The sequence below is a fragment of the Emiliania huxleyi genome (genome assembly GCF_000372725.1).
Source record: "Emiliania huxleyi CCMP1516 unplaced genomic scaffold EMIHUscaffold_350, whole genome shotgun sequence".
Lineage (NCBI taxonomy): Eukaryota > Haptophyta > Isochrysidales > Noelaerhabdaceae > Emiliania > Emiliania huxleyi.
The window spans coordinates 22,685-37,102 of record NW_005199362.1 but is presented as its reverse complement, the minus strand read 5'-3'; the positions used below and the strand labels follow the sequence as shown (position 1 = coordinate 37,102).

Sequence of the window (14,418 nt, the reverse complement as noted above, 5' to 3'; positions counted from 1 at the left end):
GAGGGAGATGTGAGGGAGATGTGAGGGAGATGTGAGGGAGATGTGAGGGGGATGTGAGGGAGATGTGAGGGAGATGTGAGGGAGATATGGGTGCGCCAATCAGACCTCTCGTGGCAGAGACTTGAAGACCCCCAGTTTGTGCTATGTCTCGGCTGTATCTCGGCTGTATCTCGGCTGTATCTCTGCTATCTCGGCACCAGCGGTTGTAGGCGGAGAGCTCTGCGCAGGCTCGCGACGTGGCGGCCGCGGGGTTGCGTATCGTGTGCGCCTTGTCGACGGGTATAGCCGAGATCTAGCCGAGATGTAGCCGAGATCTAGCCGAGATGTAGCCGAGATCTAGCCGAGATATAGCCGAGATATAGCCGAGATCTAGCCGAGATGTAGCCGAGATCTAGCCGAGATGTAGCCGAGATCTAGCCGAGATATAGCCGAGATGTTGCCGAGATGTAGCCGAGATGTAGCCGAGATGTAGCCGAGATATAGCCGAGATATAGCCGAGATCTAGCCGAGATCTAGCCGAGATGTAGCCGAGATGTAGCCGAGATGTAGCCGAGATGTAGCCGAGATGTAGCCGAGATATAGCCGAGATGTAGCCGAGATGTAGCCGAGATGTAGCCGAGATATAGCCGAGATATAGCCGAGATGTAGCCGAGATGTAGCCGAGATGTAGCCGAGATGTAGCCGAGATATAGCCGAGATATAGCCGAGATGTAGCCGAGATGCAGCCGAGATGCAGCCGAGATCCAGCCGAGATCCAGCCGAGATAGCGCCTCGTCGAGTGCCACTCTCCACCAGCGGAGTGAGAAGAGCGGTCCGCGCCGTCTGCCATCCAGCGGCGCCTAACACACACTGCCACCCCTAGCGACGGCGGGCAACGAAGGCCGTCCCGCCGACGGCCGTCCGCCTCGCTGCGCAGCGTCGAATACGTCGTCACGACGACGTCGAAGGCGGCGAGATCAGCCGCCGCCCTCGCGCGGCCCGCGCCGTGATGCAGCAGCACGCGCGGCGCCGCCCCGCCGCCGCATCGCAGCCTGCGCTCCACCTCGCCGACCCACTGCAGCGCGAGCATCTTTGGGCAGACGACGAGCGTGCCTGCGGGACATGTCTCGGGCATGTCTCGGGCATGTCTCGGGCCATGTCTCGGGCATGTCTCGGGCATGTCTCGGACATGTCTCGGGCATGTCTCGGACATGTCTCGGACATGTCTCGGACATGTCTCGGACATGTCTCGGGCATGTCTCGGACATGTCTCGGGCATGTCTCGGGCATGTCTCGGGCATGTCTCGGGCATGTCTCGGGCATGTCTCGGACATGTCTCGGGCATGTCTCGGACATGTCTCGGACATGTCTCGGGCATGTCTCGGGCATGTCTCGGACATGTCTCGGGCATGTCTCGGACATGTCTCGGGACATGTCTCGGGCATGTCTCGGACATGTCTCGGGCATGTCTCGGACATGTCTCGGTCATGTCTCGGGCATGTCTCGGGCATGTCTCGGGCATGTCTCGGACATGTCTCGGGCATGTCTCGGACATGTCTCGGACATGTCTCGGACATGTCTCGGACATGTCTCGGGCATGTCTCGGACATGTCTCGGGCATGTCTCGGACATGTCTCGGACATGTCTCGGACATGTCTCGGACATGTCTCGGACATGTCTCGGGCATGTCTCGGACATGTCTCGGGCATGTCTCGGGCATGTCTCGGGCATGTCTCGGGCATGTCTCGGGCATGTCTCGGGCATGTCTCGGACATGTCTCGGACATGTCTCGGGCATGTCTCGGGCATGTCTCGGGCATGTCTCGGACATGTCTCGGACATGTCTCGGACATGTCTCGGGCATGTCTCGGGCATGTCTCGGACATGTCTCGGACATGTCTCGGGCATGTCTCGGGCATGTCTCGGGCATGTCTCGGGCATGTCTCGGACATGTCTCGGGCATGTCTCGGACATGTCTCGGACATGTCTCGGACATGTCTCGGACATGTCTCGGACATGTCTCGGACATGTCTCGGGCATGTCTCGGACATGTCTCGGGCATGTCTCGGACATGTCTCGGGCATGTCTCGGACATGTCTCGGACATGTCTCGGGCATGTCTCGGACATGTCTCGGGCATGTCTCGGGCATGTCTCGGGCATGTCTCGGGCATGTCATCACGTGGGCCATCTTTGGGCAGGCGAGGAGCGTGCCGAGAGGCAGCCGCAGCCCGGAGGGAGGGCAGGAAGAGCGCGAGAGGCCTGTCCGAGAAGGGTCCGAGAAGGGTCCGAGAAGGGTCCGGGAAGGGTCCGAGAAGGGTCCGAGAAGGGTCCGAGAAGGGTCCGGGAAGAAGGGTCCGGAAGAAGGGCGGGCAGGAGGAGGGCGGGCAGGAGGAGGGCGGGAGGAGGGCGGGTAGGAGGAGGGCGGGAGGAGGGGGGCGTGCCTCCGGGAGGGACGTGCCTCATCTGCATATCTCGGCTAGATCTCGGCTAGATCTCGGCTAGATCTCGGCTAGATCTCGGCTAGATCTCGGCTAGATCTCGGCGTGCCTCCGGGAGGGACGTGCCTCATCTGCGGCGGGTGGGCGGCGCAGAGGGCGAGAAGCTGCACCGTCTTGCCCATGCCTTTGCAAGAAACAAGCAACGGCCTGGTCATGCGAGGGCCGGCTGCAGTACTGCGGTGCTGTGCTGCCTTGCTCGTCCGCGGTACTAGGAAGTGTCTAGGAAGTGTCTAGGAAGTGTCTAGGAAGTGTCTAGGAAGTGTCTAGGAAGTGTCTAGGAAGTTGCCTTGCTCGTCCGCGAGCAGCCCGCCGCAGACGTGGCTCCACGCCCGCCGCTCGCCGGAGGAGGAGGAGGCGGAGGCGGAGGCGGAGGAGGAGGAGGCGGAGGAGGAGGAGGAGGCGGTGGCGGAGGAGGAGGAGGCGGAGGCGGAGGCGGAGGAGGCGGAGGCGGAGGAGGCGGAGGAGGAGGAGGAAGGCGAGGCGCCCTCGCGCTGCAGCAGCCAGGCGAGGCAAGCCCTCTGATAGTCGTACAGCCGCGCGACCTGCAACCCCGCTGGCGCCTCCGCCATCTCGCTCGCCTGTTCACAGCTGGAGGTGTGAACAGCGCCTCTTCACGCCGCGTGCGCCATCTCGCTCGCCGCCTTGAGCTCGCGCGGGACAGAGTCGAGCAGCGCCGCGCCGCTGCCTGGTCGCCGCCCGCCGCCGCCGCCTCTGCCGGCGCGCGGCGCCGCGTCGCTCCAACTCGCGCCGGCGGTGAAGGCGTCCTCCGCCGCCTCCGCCGCCGCCGCAGTCGGCCGCTGCTGCCGCCTCCTCTGGCGGGAAAGGCTTGCGGGCGCAGCCCTTGCGGCGAGGCGGCTGCGCAGGCTGCTGCTCGCGTCGGCCTCGCCGTCGGACGAGTCGGACGACGACGTGAGGCTGATGGTGGCGGCGACACGGCGGGGGGCGGGGCGCGGTAGCGAGGCCGGGCGGGCGGCGTCGACGAAGGGCGACTCCTCTTCCTCACGCGAGGCGGCCTCCTCCTCCTCGCGCTGAAGCCTCGCCGCGAGCCGCGCGTCCGCACACTCCTGCGCGAGACGCGCGTCCGCTTCGGCTGCTGTCACGTCCGTCTCTAGCAGCCGCTGCCTCTTGCGCGCCGCTCGGCGCTGCCGACTCGCGTCGCGTCGCGCCAGCCGCTCGCCGGCGGTGCTAGAGAGGCCCGCAGAGTCGAGCGAGGCCTGCAGGACCCATGCGGGTATGACCTCCTCATCGCTCGACGCGCTGGGCGAGTCAGCCTCGGTGGCGCTGGAGCCCGCCTCGGTGGAGCTGCTCGACTCGGCGATGGTGGAGCCGCTGGACTCGCTGATAGTGGACATTGTACATTCAACAGCCAGGGTTCGGGCTCCGATGAGGTAGGGGATCTGTTTGAGCCAGGCGAAAGAATAAAGAACTGGACCGGAGTGGCGCACCACTCACAACGAAAAGAAGAAAAGTCAGCCCACCTCCTTTTGAGTGAGTGCCTGCAGCATCGCCCGATCGATGCCAGCGTATTGTCGCTCGTTGCTCTTTCTGGCCGCCTTGACCGTTCCTGCGGCTGCGCACTGTGACGGAGCCGACAGTGCGTGCAGCACCGTTTGGGGCACGTGCGGCGGCCGCATTCAGTGGTTGCAGTCCGCTCGCGGCATGAGTGAGCACGACGCATGCGAATTCGTCGCTGAGGAGATTCCGGAGACATGTGGCCCATGCTTGCCGATGAGCCACAAGATGGGCTATTGGGTAGAGGAGGAGGAGCCGCCGCCGCCGCCGCCGACGGCTCGCCTCCCGCCGCCGGCTCGCATCTCGCGCCCGTCGTCGCTGGGAGGATACCGCCGAGGCCGTTGGGGACCTGCGTCCTGCGGCAGCACTCGCGCCTTCTCGGTCGACGCGCTTTCGTCAGGACGGTGCCTCAGCCTCCGGCAGGGCGCTGATCCCATCACTCCTGCGGGAGGTATCCGCAACATGCGAGAGACGTGCATCGACTCAGCGAGTCAGCGTCGCGTGCTCTTCTTCAACGCAATACCGGACCACGAGATCTCCATACCGCGGGGCCGCTCGTCGCCATGCGCCGCAGCGTACAAGCTGACGCTGCCGCGGCCCGAGTACAAGAGCCGCACCATCGAGATACCCGCAGCTGGGCCGATTGCCTTTGCGCGCAATGGCGTCCCAATCTACTCACCCGTGTGGGCAGCGCACAACAGTTTCCTCTTCGAGGAGCGCGCGTGGGCGGGGCATCCGTACTCCCAGGTGCCGCTCTGGCACTACCATTTCGTTGGCCCGCAGCACCCATTTTGGCGCAACAATGAGACGCAACTGGTGGCGTACGCGCTGGATGGGTTTCCGATTTTCGGACCGACGGCCGCAGCCCTCGACGCGTGCAACGGCCGATTCGTGCGAGGCCAGTATCAGTATCACGTCGTCCAGAGTCCGGCGGAGGTCGACTTGCGGCGGCCGTACTGCGCTGCGGGCAACGCGGTGAATTGGAATTTTGTGCTGGGCTGCTACCACGGCTCCACGAGCTCCACGAGGCTCGAGCGAGACACAGGCTCGAGGATAGGGCTGCAATGCAGCGCCGACGCTGATTACGATGCCCCCAGGCCAGCCGGGATGTGATGTATTGGGGGCGCGACCCCCTCGTGGAGGCTGCGGGCGGGCGCCCACTTATAGTTATACCGAGAGATCTCAAAACGGGACGGTCCAAAGAGAGGGGAGATCCCCGTGCAGGTAAGGTAAGGTAAGGCGAAGGGAAACGTCTCCACACACAAAAGTGGTGCCTGGGGCAATGTGAAACGACGACAGAGGACGAGAGAGCTACAGTGATAGGGAGATGGGATCTTGAGAGGGGTATGGCGCCAGCGTTGCCTGCGCGGCGAGAGGGAGGGCGACACCGTCGCCGACGCCAAACACAGGGCAGACAGGAGCAACATCGGGGGCGGCCACGAGCAGCGACCCGCAAAACGCCAAGCGCGGACGCGGGCGAACGAGATGTGGCGTGACCATCGTATGGAACACCGACAAACTCAAAAAAGTATATCGCCGATTTAATATCTTACCATGAACATACCAGATCGCCTTTAAGCACAAAAACACGACCCTTCTGCATACACCTTACCGTCCGCATCCCGATTGTTGGAGGGTTACTCTGTTTGGGTGTGTGTTACGCTGAAGCTGGGCACCCTCCGCTGCGTACCATCGCGCGTGAGCGGCCTAGCGCTGCCATAACGTATGGCAGCCTCAGTCAGTCTGACAGCCACTTGCTGAGCGGAGAGACCGTCTCTCGTGATGAGGACCTCTCGTGAGGACCTTCGCCTGAGGACCTCAGTCTCCCTCCGTCCGTCCGCCTGAGGACCTCTTAGTGCCTGGGGTGCACGATCGGTGGGAGAAGACCCGCTGTGAGTGAAAATGTGCCAGGCCTCAGCGAGCCGACAAATAGTTGCTCCTCTTGCCACTTCGAGAGAAGCGAGAGCCTCTCTGGTGCTGAGGACCTCCCATGAGGACCTCTGCCTGAGTCTCGCTCGGCCTGAGGACCTCTAGTGCGGACCTTTGTCGGTGCCTGGACTCGACCATCGATGTGGAATCGGATCGACGGGCAATACCAATAGCCATAGGTGAGCGAGCCGACCGAGCAATAGGCGGTGCCTGGCTGATCCGAAATGATCGGAGATCGTTCGCCATCAAAAGTATCATGGATCACCATGGAGTCATATGGGTTATGGCACTAGTAGTTCTGTGCTTGTTTGTTGTGCCTCTCTCTTATGGGTGCGTGGAAGCATCCATCCATGATAAACAATGCTTTTCTCTCAGCTGGTATCTCGCTCCGAGTGTGTTCACACATCGATATGTAGAAAGGCAAGTATTAGCCCCACGAAACCGCATCAATTCGATCGCTCGTGCACACATTCGTGCAACCCAAATCACCCACTCTTACCGTCCACACATCCCGATTGCTTGAGGGTTACTCTGTTTGCGTGTGTCACGCTGAGGCTGGTCACCCTCCGCTGCGTCCCACCGCGCGTGAGCCTAGCGCTCCTGCAACACAGCAGCCTCAGTCAGTCTGACTCAGGGTGTCACAGCCACTTGCTTGAGAGAGGAGAGACCGTCTCACGTGCTGCGGATTTCGTGAGGACCTTCGCCTGAGGACCTCTTGTCAATGTGGACCTTTCGGTGCCTGGTGCATACGATCGTAGACGACCCACACCGCTCACACTCTCGCTGTGAAATGTGTATGTGTCAGGAGCGGCCTCAGCGAGCCGACAAATAGTTGCTCCTCTTGCCACTTCAAGAGAGAGGTGAGAGCCTCTCTGTGGTGCTGAGGACCTCCCATGAGTGTCAATTCAACTGACCTAGAGTGAGTGTGTGGGTACTCACTCACTCACTCACTCACTCACTCACTCACTCACGCTTCAACTGCACGAGCGGACCTGCACAAAAATACGACCGTTTGAATACATCGAACCGTCCACTCTGTCTGTTTGAGTGTGCGTCACGCTGAGGCTCGTGGTCACCCTCCGCTGCGTCCCACCGCGCGTGCAGCGCGGCCTAGTGTTGCCGCATAGCAGCCTCAGTCAGTCTGACAGCCACTTGCTTGAGAGAGGAGAGACCGTCTCTGACTCGTGCTGAGGACCTTTCGTGAGGACCTTCGCCTGAGGACCTCTAGCTCAGGTCCGCCTGAGGACCTCTTGTCAATGTGGACCTTTTTTGGTGCCTGGTGTACACGATCGGAGAGGGCCCACACAGCTCACACTCTCGCTGTGCGAAAAAGCGCCAGCGCGGCCTCAGCGAGCCGAGAAATAATAGCTCCTCTTGCCACTTCAAGAGTGAGGTGAGAGCCTCTCTCGTGCTGAGAGGACCTCCCATGAGGACCTCTGTCCGAGTCTCGGCCTGAGGACTAGTGCGGACGTTTTTCGGTGCGCCTGCACTCAATCTCTCGACCGTCGATGTGGAATCGGATCGACGGGCAAACCAATAGCCATAGGTGAGCGACCGAGCATTAGGCGGGAGAGAGATACCTGCTCTGATCCGACATGATCAGAGATCGGCCGCCATAAAACATGTGATCTGCATGGATCACTCTGGAGTCATATGGCAGTAGTTCTGTGTGCACTGCTCTAGGGTCCATCTGCGCACCTCAATCTGTTTCTAAGGCGTGCTTGGTAAGTGCGAAGCAGAGCACTGGATAGGGTCGATTCCGCATGGTACGGGACCCCTCGATCGTCTCGCCCTCCCTCACTGGTGTTTTCATTGGGGGGGGGGGGGGGTCATAACAAACACAGTACAAGGATCGAGGTGCACGCTGCTGAAGCAGACCAGTGTCGTCCCCCCTCTCCATCACCTCTCTAGGAGGCGTCGGCGGTGATGCCGGCGTGACCGATCGAGCTACAAGGGGAGCTTGTTGCTTCAGCACACAGCAGGATCCGGATGGGCGGAGCAGTACCTCACTTCCTCAATGGGTGAGCCTCAGAACCCCAGCCCTCAGATACTAACATACTTGCGCGACACACCCGACGGTCGCACACCGACTGTAGTTCCCTCTCGCCATTGCTCGTCGTCGTTTGTAGGTTGTTGTACGGTATGGGTGTGCAGCATCACCCAGTGTGCGCAGAAGCTCAGAAGCACGGATCTTCCCCGCAGCAGGTGATTTTTTTCTTTTTACGGACTGACGTTGGACTATGGCTTACCTGTGCATACCTCCAACTTCACACAGAGACAGAGGTGTCTGAGACTTACACAGATTGAGGGAGGAGGAAGTTGTTCCCCGTTACAGAGGTGCCGTGCACATCATGATGAAAAATCTACACTCCAAGACATAGCTCAGCTCCTTTTCTAACAATCGATGAATCCTTCGCCGGCGAAGGAACTCAATCTTGTATCTTGACGCATTGAATTTGTCCTTGTTGGTCAAAAGTCGAAGCGCTGTGACGGCGGAACAAACTTGGAGGTGTAAGGGGGCGGTACTTCGGAAGAAGAGGTCCTCACGACGGAGGTCCTCCTGAGAGGTCCTCACGAGAGGTCCTCTCACAAGGGAGAGGTCCTCACAAGCGTCCTCAACGAGTGGATCACAGCGCCAAAGGCGCGCGCGGCCTCTCCAACACAGAACTGGCGCGGCCAGCACTGACTGGAGCCGAGGAGGCGCCGCAGAGAGATGCTCGCATGATAATGAGTGACTGACGGGGGGCCGGGGCCCCGCTCAGTGTTTGTAGTGAGTTGTAAGGTATGGGTGTTTGTAGTTAGTCAGTCTCAGGTATGTGTGTGCGATTTGTCCACAGCCTCTTCATTTGTTTGGCTAAACTAGGTTTTTTTCTTTTTTTGCGACTGACGGCCCGCCTTCCAAACTGTGCCATGGCCTACTCGGCGAGCCGGCTCCGCTGGTTCGTCCTCTTCTACTACTCGCTCGCCAACATGAACCAGTGCCTAGCATGGCAGCTTTTCCTAGATGCCACATGATCTCGTTAACTGCGTGTCTGCGTTTGCACCCGCAGCCCGAAAATGCCACGTGCTGATTAGCCGCCGGAAGCCTGCGTCGCCGCAGGTTCTCCTTCTCCTCCGTGTCTCGCGAGCATGCGGAGGAGTACTTTGGCCGCCGGCTGACGCAGTCGACCGTCGACCAGCTCCTCAACTGGGGGCCCATCATCGGAGTCCTCTGCTTCCACGCGCAGACGACGGTGCTGCAGCGGCCACGCGGGCTGCAGCGCGGCATCTGGTGGGGCCTCGGCCTGCTGATGGGTGGGAATGTGCTGCGTTGCATCCCGATCGCCGTCACCGAGGCGAGTGGCGGCGCGCGGCCGCGATTCGCCGAGAGCGGCGCTCACTACTCCTGTGCGTCCGACACTTCTCGGAACCGTCTCGGAACCGTCTCGGAACCTTCCTGTAGGCGCTGACTTCTCCTTGCGTCCGCCACACGGGCCAAAGGAGCCCTCTCGGAACCTTCTCGGAGCCTTCCTGCAGGCGTTCAATTCCCCTCTATCCGACACTTCTCGGAGCCTTCTCGGAACCTTCTCGGGACCTTCCTGCAGGCGCCGCCTTTGCAATGTACCACGCCGGCCAGATCCTCATCGCCGCCGCAGGGCCCTGTCTGCATGGGCTCGTCGTCTCACAGCTTCCCTTCCCCTCACCCCGCACCCTCCCGCTTCTCAGGCCCTTCTTCATGGGCTCGGTCACCTATTCACAGCTAGAGGTGTGAAGAGACGCTGTTCACAGGCCCTTCTTCATGGGCTCGGTCACCCGCCTCGCCGTCGTCTGGTGCCGAGATGCGCCGAGACGCGCCGAGATGCACCGGAGCGCACCGCCGCCACTGTGAGCTACAACTGTGAACGGCGTGTTGCCCGCTTTGGGATATTTCAATTGCAGAGGTCGACTCACGCCGCGGCTGTGAGGTTGCAGGTTCCCGCAGAGGGAGCGCACCACCGCCACGGCGATCGCGCAGACCTCCAACGCGCTCGGCACGACAGTCGGGTTCCTCAACCCTCTCTGGCTCGCCCCCTCTCCCGCCGCGATCCCGAACGTGTTTTGGCACGCGGCCCTAGAAGCGGAATATCTCCCCATATCCCCCCGCATCTCTTCATATCTCCGCTTGAGCCCTAGAAGCGGAAGACGTGTCTGTGTCTCCCAACCCGCGCTCGAGAGCACACGTGCCCGCCGTACTCGGCCGCATTCCACTGCGTTCGCCTCCCTCGTACTCACGCGGTGCTCTGAACACACACTGCACAACACCGTCTTCTCGCACTGAAGGAGGCGCACTCAGGCCCAGCATCGTCACAGCGCAGGCTCTCTCTCGCCCTCGCCGCCGCCTCGGTCGCCTGCGCGGTCGTCTACCTGCCCGCCGCGCCGCCGCTGCCCCCCTCCGCCGCCGCCGCCGCCGCCAGGTCCTCGGAGGGAGTGAGGCGGAGAGCCCGTCCCACTTCCTAGCTGCTAACAGCTGGGGTACTCGGAGGAGGGGTGGGGGGGAGGGAACTCAAAGAGATGGCCCGAGATGGCCCGAGATGGCCCGAGATGGCCCGAGATCACCCGAGATCACCCGAGATCACCCGAGATCACCCGCGAGTATAGGTCCTCGGAGGAGGGGGCGGGGGCGCAGCCCGCCTCCTCCGCCTCCACCGCCCTCCTCCCCGCCCCTGCGCCGCCGCAGCCGCCGCCGCCACCGACCCCCCGCCCGCTTCCGCCGCCGCACTCCCCGGCACATCCGGCGCTGCCGACCCGCAGCAGCAGCGGAGGCAGTGGCGACGGCGGCGGGGGCGGCGGCGGCGGAGGAGGCGGCAGCGGCGGGGGCAGCGGGGGCGGCGGGGGCGGCGGGGGCGGCGGAGGCGGCGGCGAAGGCGGGGGCAGCGGGGGCGGCGGAGGTGGCGGCGGTGGCGGAGGCGGCTGGCTCGGAGGCTTGAGGGCGGCGCTGCGGCACCGGTCTTACATCGTGCTCGTCCTGTCCACCGCTGTGCTGAGTGGCGCGCAGTCGGGGGGCTAATCTCGCGCAATCTCGAGGGCAATCTCGCGCAATCTCGGGCAACCTCGCACACATAGGCGCGCAGTCGGGGTGGCAGGGGTGCCTTCAGGGCATTCTCGGGCCCGGCCCCTCCCGCCCGGGCCTCGCCTCCCAGGCCGTCGCGTGGATCGGCTTCGGCAACGGCGTCGCCATCAACGCGGCCTCTCTCCTCGCTGGCGCCGCCATGGACCGGTACCCGCGGCGTCTCAAGCTCGGCATCGTCTTCGGCCTCGGCATCTGTGTCTTCGCCACGGCCGCCTTCACGCTGCAGCTGCCCTGCTCGCTGCTGCCTGCTGGGGCGGCGCCGCCGCTGCCTCGCTCGCAGGCCGGGCTGCTGCTGAGCCTTGTCGTCGCCGGCTTCGCCCAAGGCCTCACCACGCCGCTCGTCTACGAGCTGGCCGCGGAGCTGCTCTACCCGGTCAAGGAGGGGATGAGCGCAGGCATCCTCGTTCTGCTGCTCAACGCGTCGTGCGCGCTGCTCATCGTCGGCAACGACCTCCTCCCGCCCGACGCGATGAACGAGATCATGACGGCGACAGCCGCCGCCTGCTTCATCGCCGTCGGCCTGGGCGTGCGCGAGGAGTACCGGCGGCCGGTCGACGCCGTCGCAAAACGAGCCTCGAGGTCCGTGCCCGCTCAGGTGGCAGCCAGGGACGCGCGGCACGAGGCGGTGGCGGCGGGGGAGGAGGAGGCTGGTGGCGAGACGCTGTCGGGCGGGGCGCCGAGCGGTCTGACACACGATACGCTTTCGGTTGCACCCTCTTCGTGACGCGGTTCGGTGTGTGTATCGTTCGTCTGTACGGCTCTCAGTACGTGTCGACTCCAGCAGTTTACTCAGTTTTTCGTAATACCAAATATTATTTTAGAGACATGATAGAGATGAGGGGCAAGCCGGAGACGGAGGCAGGGCGCGAGTCAAAAGGTTTCAGTCTTTCCTCGGTCAAAATCACCGGTTAGTTAACTTTTTGACATGGACGATACAAAACCGACACCGCGGCGGCGAAAACTCTAGCGAAAACTGCGGAGCGGCATGCGGCCTCGCAAGGCTGGGGTTGGCGAGGGTTGGGGGCTCGGGCGCATCCAAGAGAGCAGCAAGAGAGCTGGATGGTGTGCACGAGACGAGGCGGGGAAGCTCCACGCATTCCGCAACGGCAGGGGCGCGCGGAGAATGGCACGGGGACATGATCCTATTCGCCCGGCTCGCAGGAGGGGAGGAGCAAGTGGGGAAGGCGCGCGCCGGCAGACCTCAGCGCAGCGCCGATACTCTCGCTAATGGTTGGCCATTTGGCCTCCGCCGGGCCATGGAACGACAGCGCGGCATCGTCGTTGTCGCTGTCCCAACGAGATTCTCCCGGCGGGCTCGGCGGCGGGCTGAATCCCAACGAGATTCCCGGTGGGGGAATCGGCGGGGAGAATCGGAGAGGAGAGCTCGAGGAACGGGCCAGCACGGAGGAGCCGTCGCTGCTCTGCAGGTTGATCTCAGCGCCGTGCTGCAGCAGCAACTCGACCACCCGCTCGTGGCCGTTGGTGGCGGCGTGCACCAGCGCGGTGTCGCCGTCGCTGTCCTGCAGGTTGACCTCAGCGCCGTGCCGCAGCAGCAGCTCAATCAACCGCTCGTGGCCTTGGCCGGCGGCGCACATGAGGAGCGTAAGGCCGCTAGTCTTGCCTCTCTCGTACGTCGCGTCGGCCCGCCCGCCACTGTCAAGCCACGCCAGCACCGCCGCCTCCTCGCCTCGCTCAGTCGCTGCAATGACCTTATCGCAGACTGCCACGGCACCGCCTGACACCGGCTCCGCCGCAGCCGGCGACAGATTACCCGGCCGCACCCGCATGCTCTCGCCGCCGCCCTCGAGCGCCACAGCGTACCGGCCGCCCTCGAAGCTCTGCGCCACGCCCCGCTGCCCGTTCAGCTCGGGGCGGGAGGAGAGCCCGCCGAGCTCGACTCGCTTCCCAAGCAGCGGCGCGTCGGCAGGCGACGTGCCAGCTGCTTCGTGCTGCATTCCCCCTGGCTTTGCAAACAACGCGGCGCGTACCTAACGATATCTAATTTGAAAAAGAATTTTGCAATCGGCAAAACGTCGCTCTCCACCCCTCCCTTGGGTTGTCCGCTTTCTTTCTTTCTTTTCTGCAAAAAACGAATTTAATCACAAAAAGAAATTCGAGATTTATGACTTCCACTGCGTCGGCCGTCCCATTCCGCCGAATCGCTTTCGCACGCTGCGACGCCCTGCGAGCGCAGGAATGAAGACTCCGGAAACCCAGAAGCCAAAGGTACTGGACGTGGCCTTCATCGCGAACTGCCGGGAGGGCTGGTGCTTTGCGCTCCCTTCCTGGCGGCAGGCCTACTCCACGCCAAGCAATCTCGCCCGCTGCGCGCCGCCCGAGGCCTTCCTGGCAGTGCGGGCGAGCCTGGCAGCCTTCTGGCTTGGGATCACAATCTGGTCCATGGTGGAGCACAAGAGCAACGACTGGGAGACGGCGCCGGAGTGGTACATCTACCTCACGCATTGGACGCTGCTGTTTGAGCTCTTTTACCTCATCCTCGCCGCCGTTGTGTCGGGCTTGGCCATCGCGTCGAGAAACGGGGAGCCAGACGGCACCACTCCGTGCTACGTCCGTCTCACATACGCCCTGCAGGTCCTCACCTACGTCGCCCCCTTTTTCGTATTCGTGCTCTTCTGGGCGCTCGTCTACGACTGGAACTCGCCCGATCCGCCGTCCGTGCTCTCGTGCTTCACGCACGGCGTCAATTTTGTGGTGGCGCTCTGCGACTTCCTCATCGCCGGCCTGCCGATGCGGCTCAATCAGATGTGGGTGCCGGTGCTGTACGGTATAACCTACGTCCTCTTCAGCCTGATCTACGACCTGGCGGGCGGAACGGCAGGCGGCGAGCCCTACATCTACGCCGTGCTGGATTGGTCGGAGAACGCTGGGGTGGCCGCCGCGTACGGCGGAGGGGTGGTCTTTGGGGCCTTCCCCATCGTCTTCCTCGCCTGCCTCTTCTGCGTCTACCCGCTGAGGAACCTGTGCCAGTGCTGCCCCGCGGCAACGGGCCTGGACGTTTGAGCGGGACGGGTGTTTTTATGGATTATGCCATCATGCGGGTTTGTTTGGGTTACCGGCGGATACCCGCCGCCCGGTATCCGTGTCTGTTCGCGGCTAGCCGCGCGTCACCAGTCCCGTCTTAGTCGCTACTCCTCTCACTCGCTGTGGAGCCGTACGTGGAGATCTATACACACCGACTGTCCGTACACCCCTGTGCGCTGTGTACTATGCGCTTCTCGAGCGGCTTCCCCTGCGTGGCTGTACAACCACCCCAGCTCCCGTCGTCGCGGAGCACTTCATGCGTATGATATCAGGCCCGCACGTCCGCGGCACTGCTCCCGGCGCACCTGCAGCAAGTGCTCCGCGGGACGAGCCGGAAACAGTTTTTCTCACTCACCGTCGTTCCACATC

The 14,418-nt window shown here is 62.9% G+C and overlaps 3 protein-coding genes across 3 annotated transcripts; all 3 read left to right on the top strand.

The window, feature by feature from the left end:
* Nucleotides 1-4,136: 4,136 nt before the first annotated feature.
* EMIHUDRAFT_242046 (hypothetical protein) lies at nt 4,137-5,102 on the top strand (the record flags this gene model as incomplete). Its single annotated transcript, XM_005772752.1, has 2 exons — nt 4,137-4,229; nt 4,413-5,102. 2 exons carry the CDS (start codon nt 4,137-4,139, stop codon nt 5,100-5,102), a joined length of 783 nt encoding a protein of 260 aa, XP_005772809.1.
* A 3,699-nt stretch (nt 5,103-8,801) lies between these two features.
* EMIHUDRAFT_369099 (hypothetical protein) lies at nt 8,802-9,774 on the top strand. The gene is made up of 4 exons (XM_005772751.1): nt 8,802-8,908; nt 9,019-9,305; nt 9,376-9,398; nt 9,467-9,774. Exons 1-4 carry the CDS (start codon nt 8,829-8,831, stop codon nt 9,659-9,661), a joined length of 585 nt encoding a protein of 194 aa, XP_005772808.1. The 5' UTR covers nt 8,802-8,828; the 3' UTR covers nt 9,662-9,774.
* Nucleotides 9,775-13,203: 3,429 nt separating this feature from the next.
* Nucleotides 13,204-14,028, top strand: EMIHUDRAFT_242044 (hypothetical protein; the record flags this gene model as incomplete). Its single annotated transcript, XM_005772750.1, has 1 exon — nt 13,204-14,028. The coding sequence occupies one exon, from the start codon at nt 13,204-13,206 to the stop codon at nt 14,026-14,028; it is 825 nt and encodes a 274-aa protein (XP_005772807.1).
* Nucleotides 14,029-14,418: the final 390 nt, after the last annotated feature.

Excerpts from the sequence above, each read along its gene's own strand:
- EMIHUDRAFT_369099 (XM_005772751.1), top strand. The coding sequence starts at position 8,829 with ATGGCCTACTCGGCGAGCCGGCTCCGCTGGTTCGTCCTCTTCTACTAC. Across the intron at positions 9,306-9,375 it reads GAGCGGCGCTCACTACTCCT|TGCGTCCGCCACACGGGCCA; the intron begins GTGCGTCCGACA and ends CTGACTTCTCCT. Across the intron at positions 9,399-9,466 it reads GTCCGCCACACGGGCCAAAG|GAGCCTTCTCGGAACCTTCT; the intron begins GAGCCCTCTCGG and ends CGACACTTCTCG.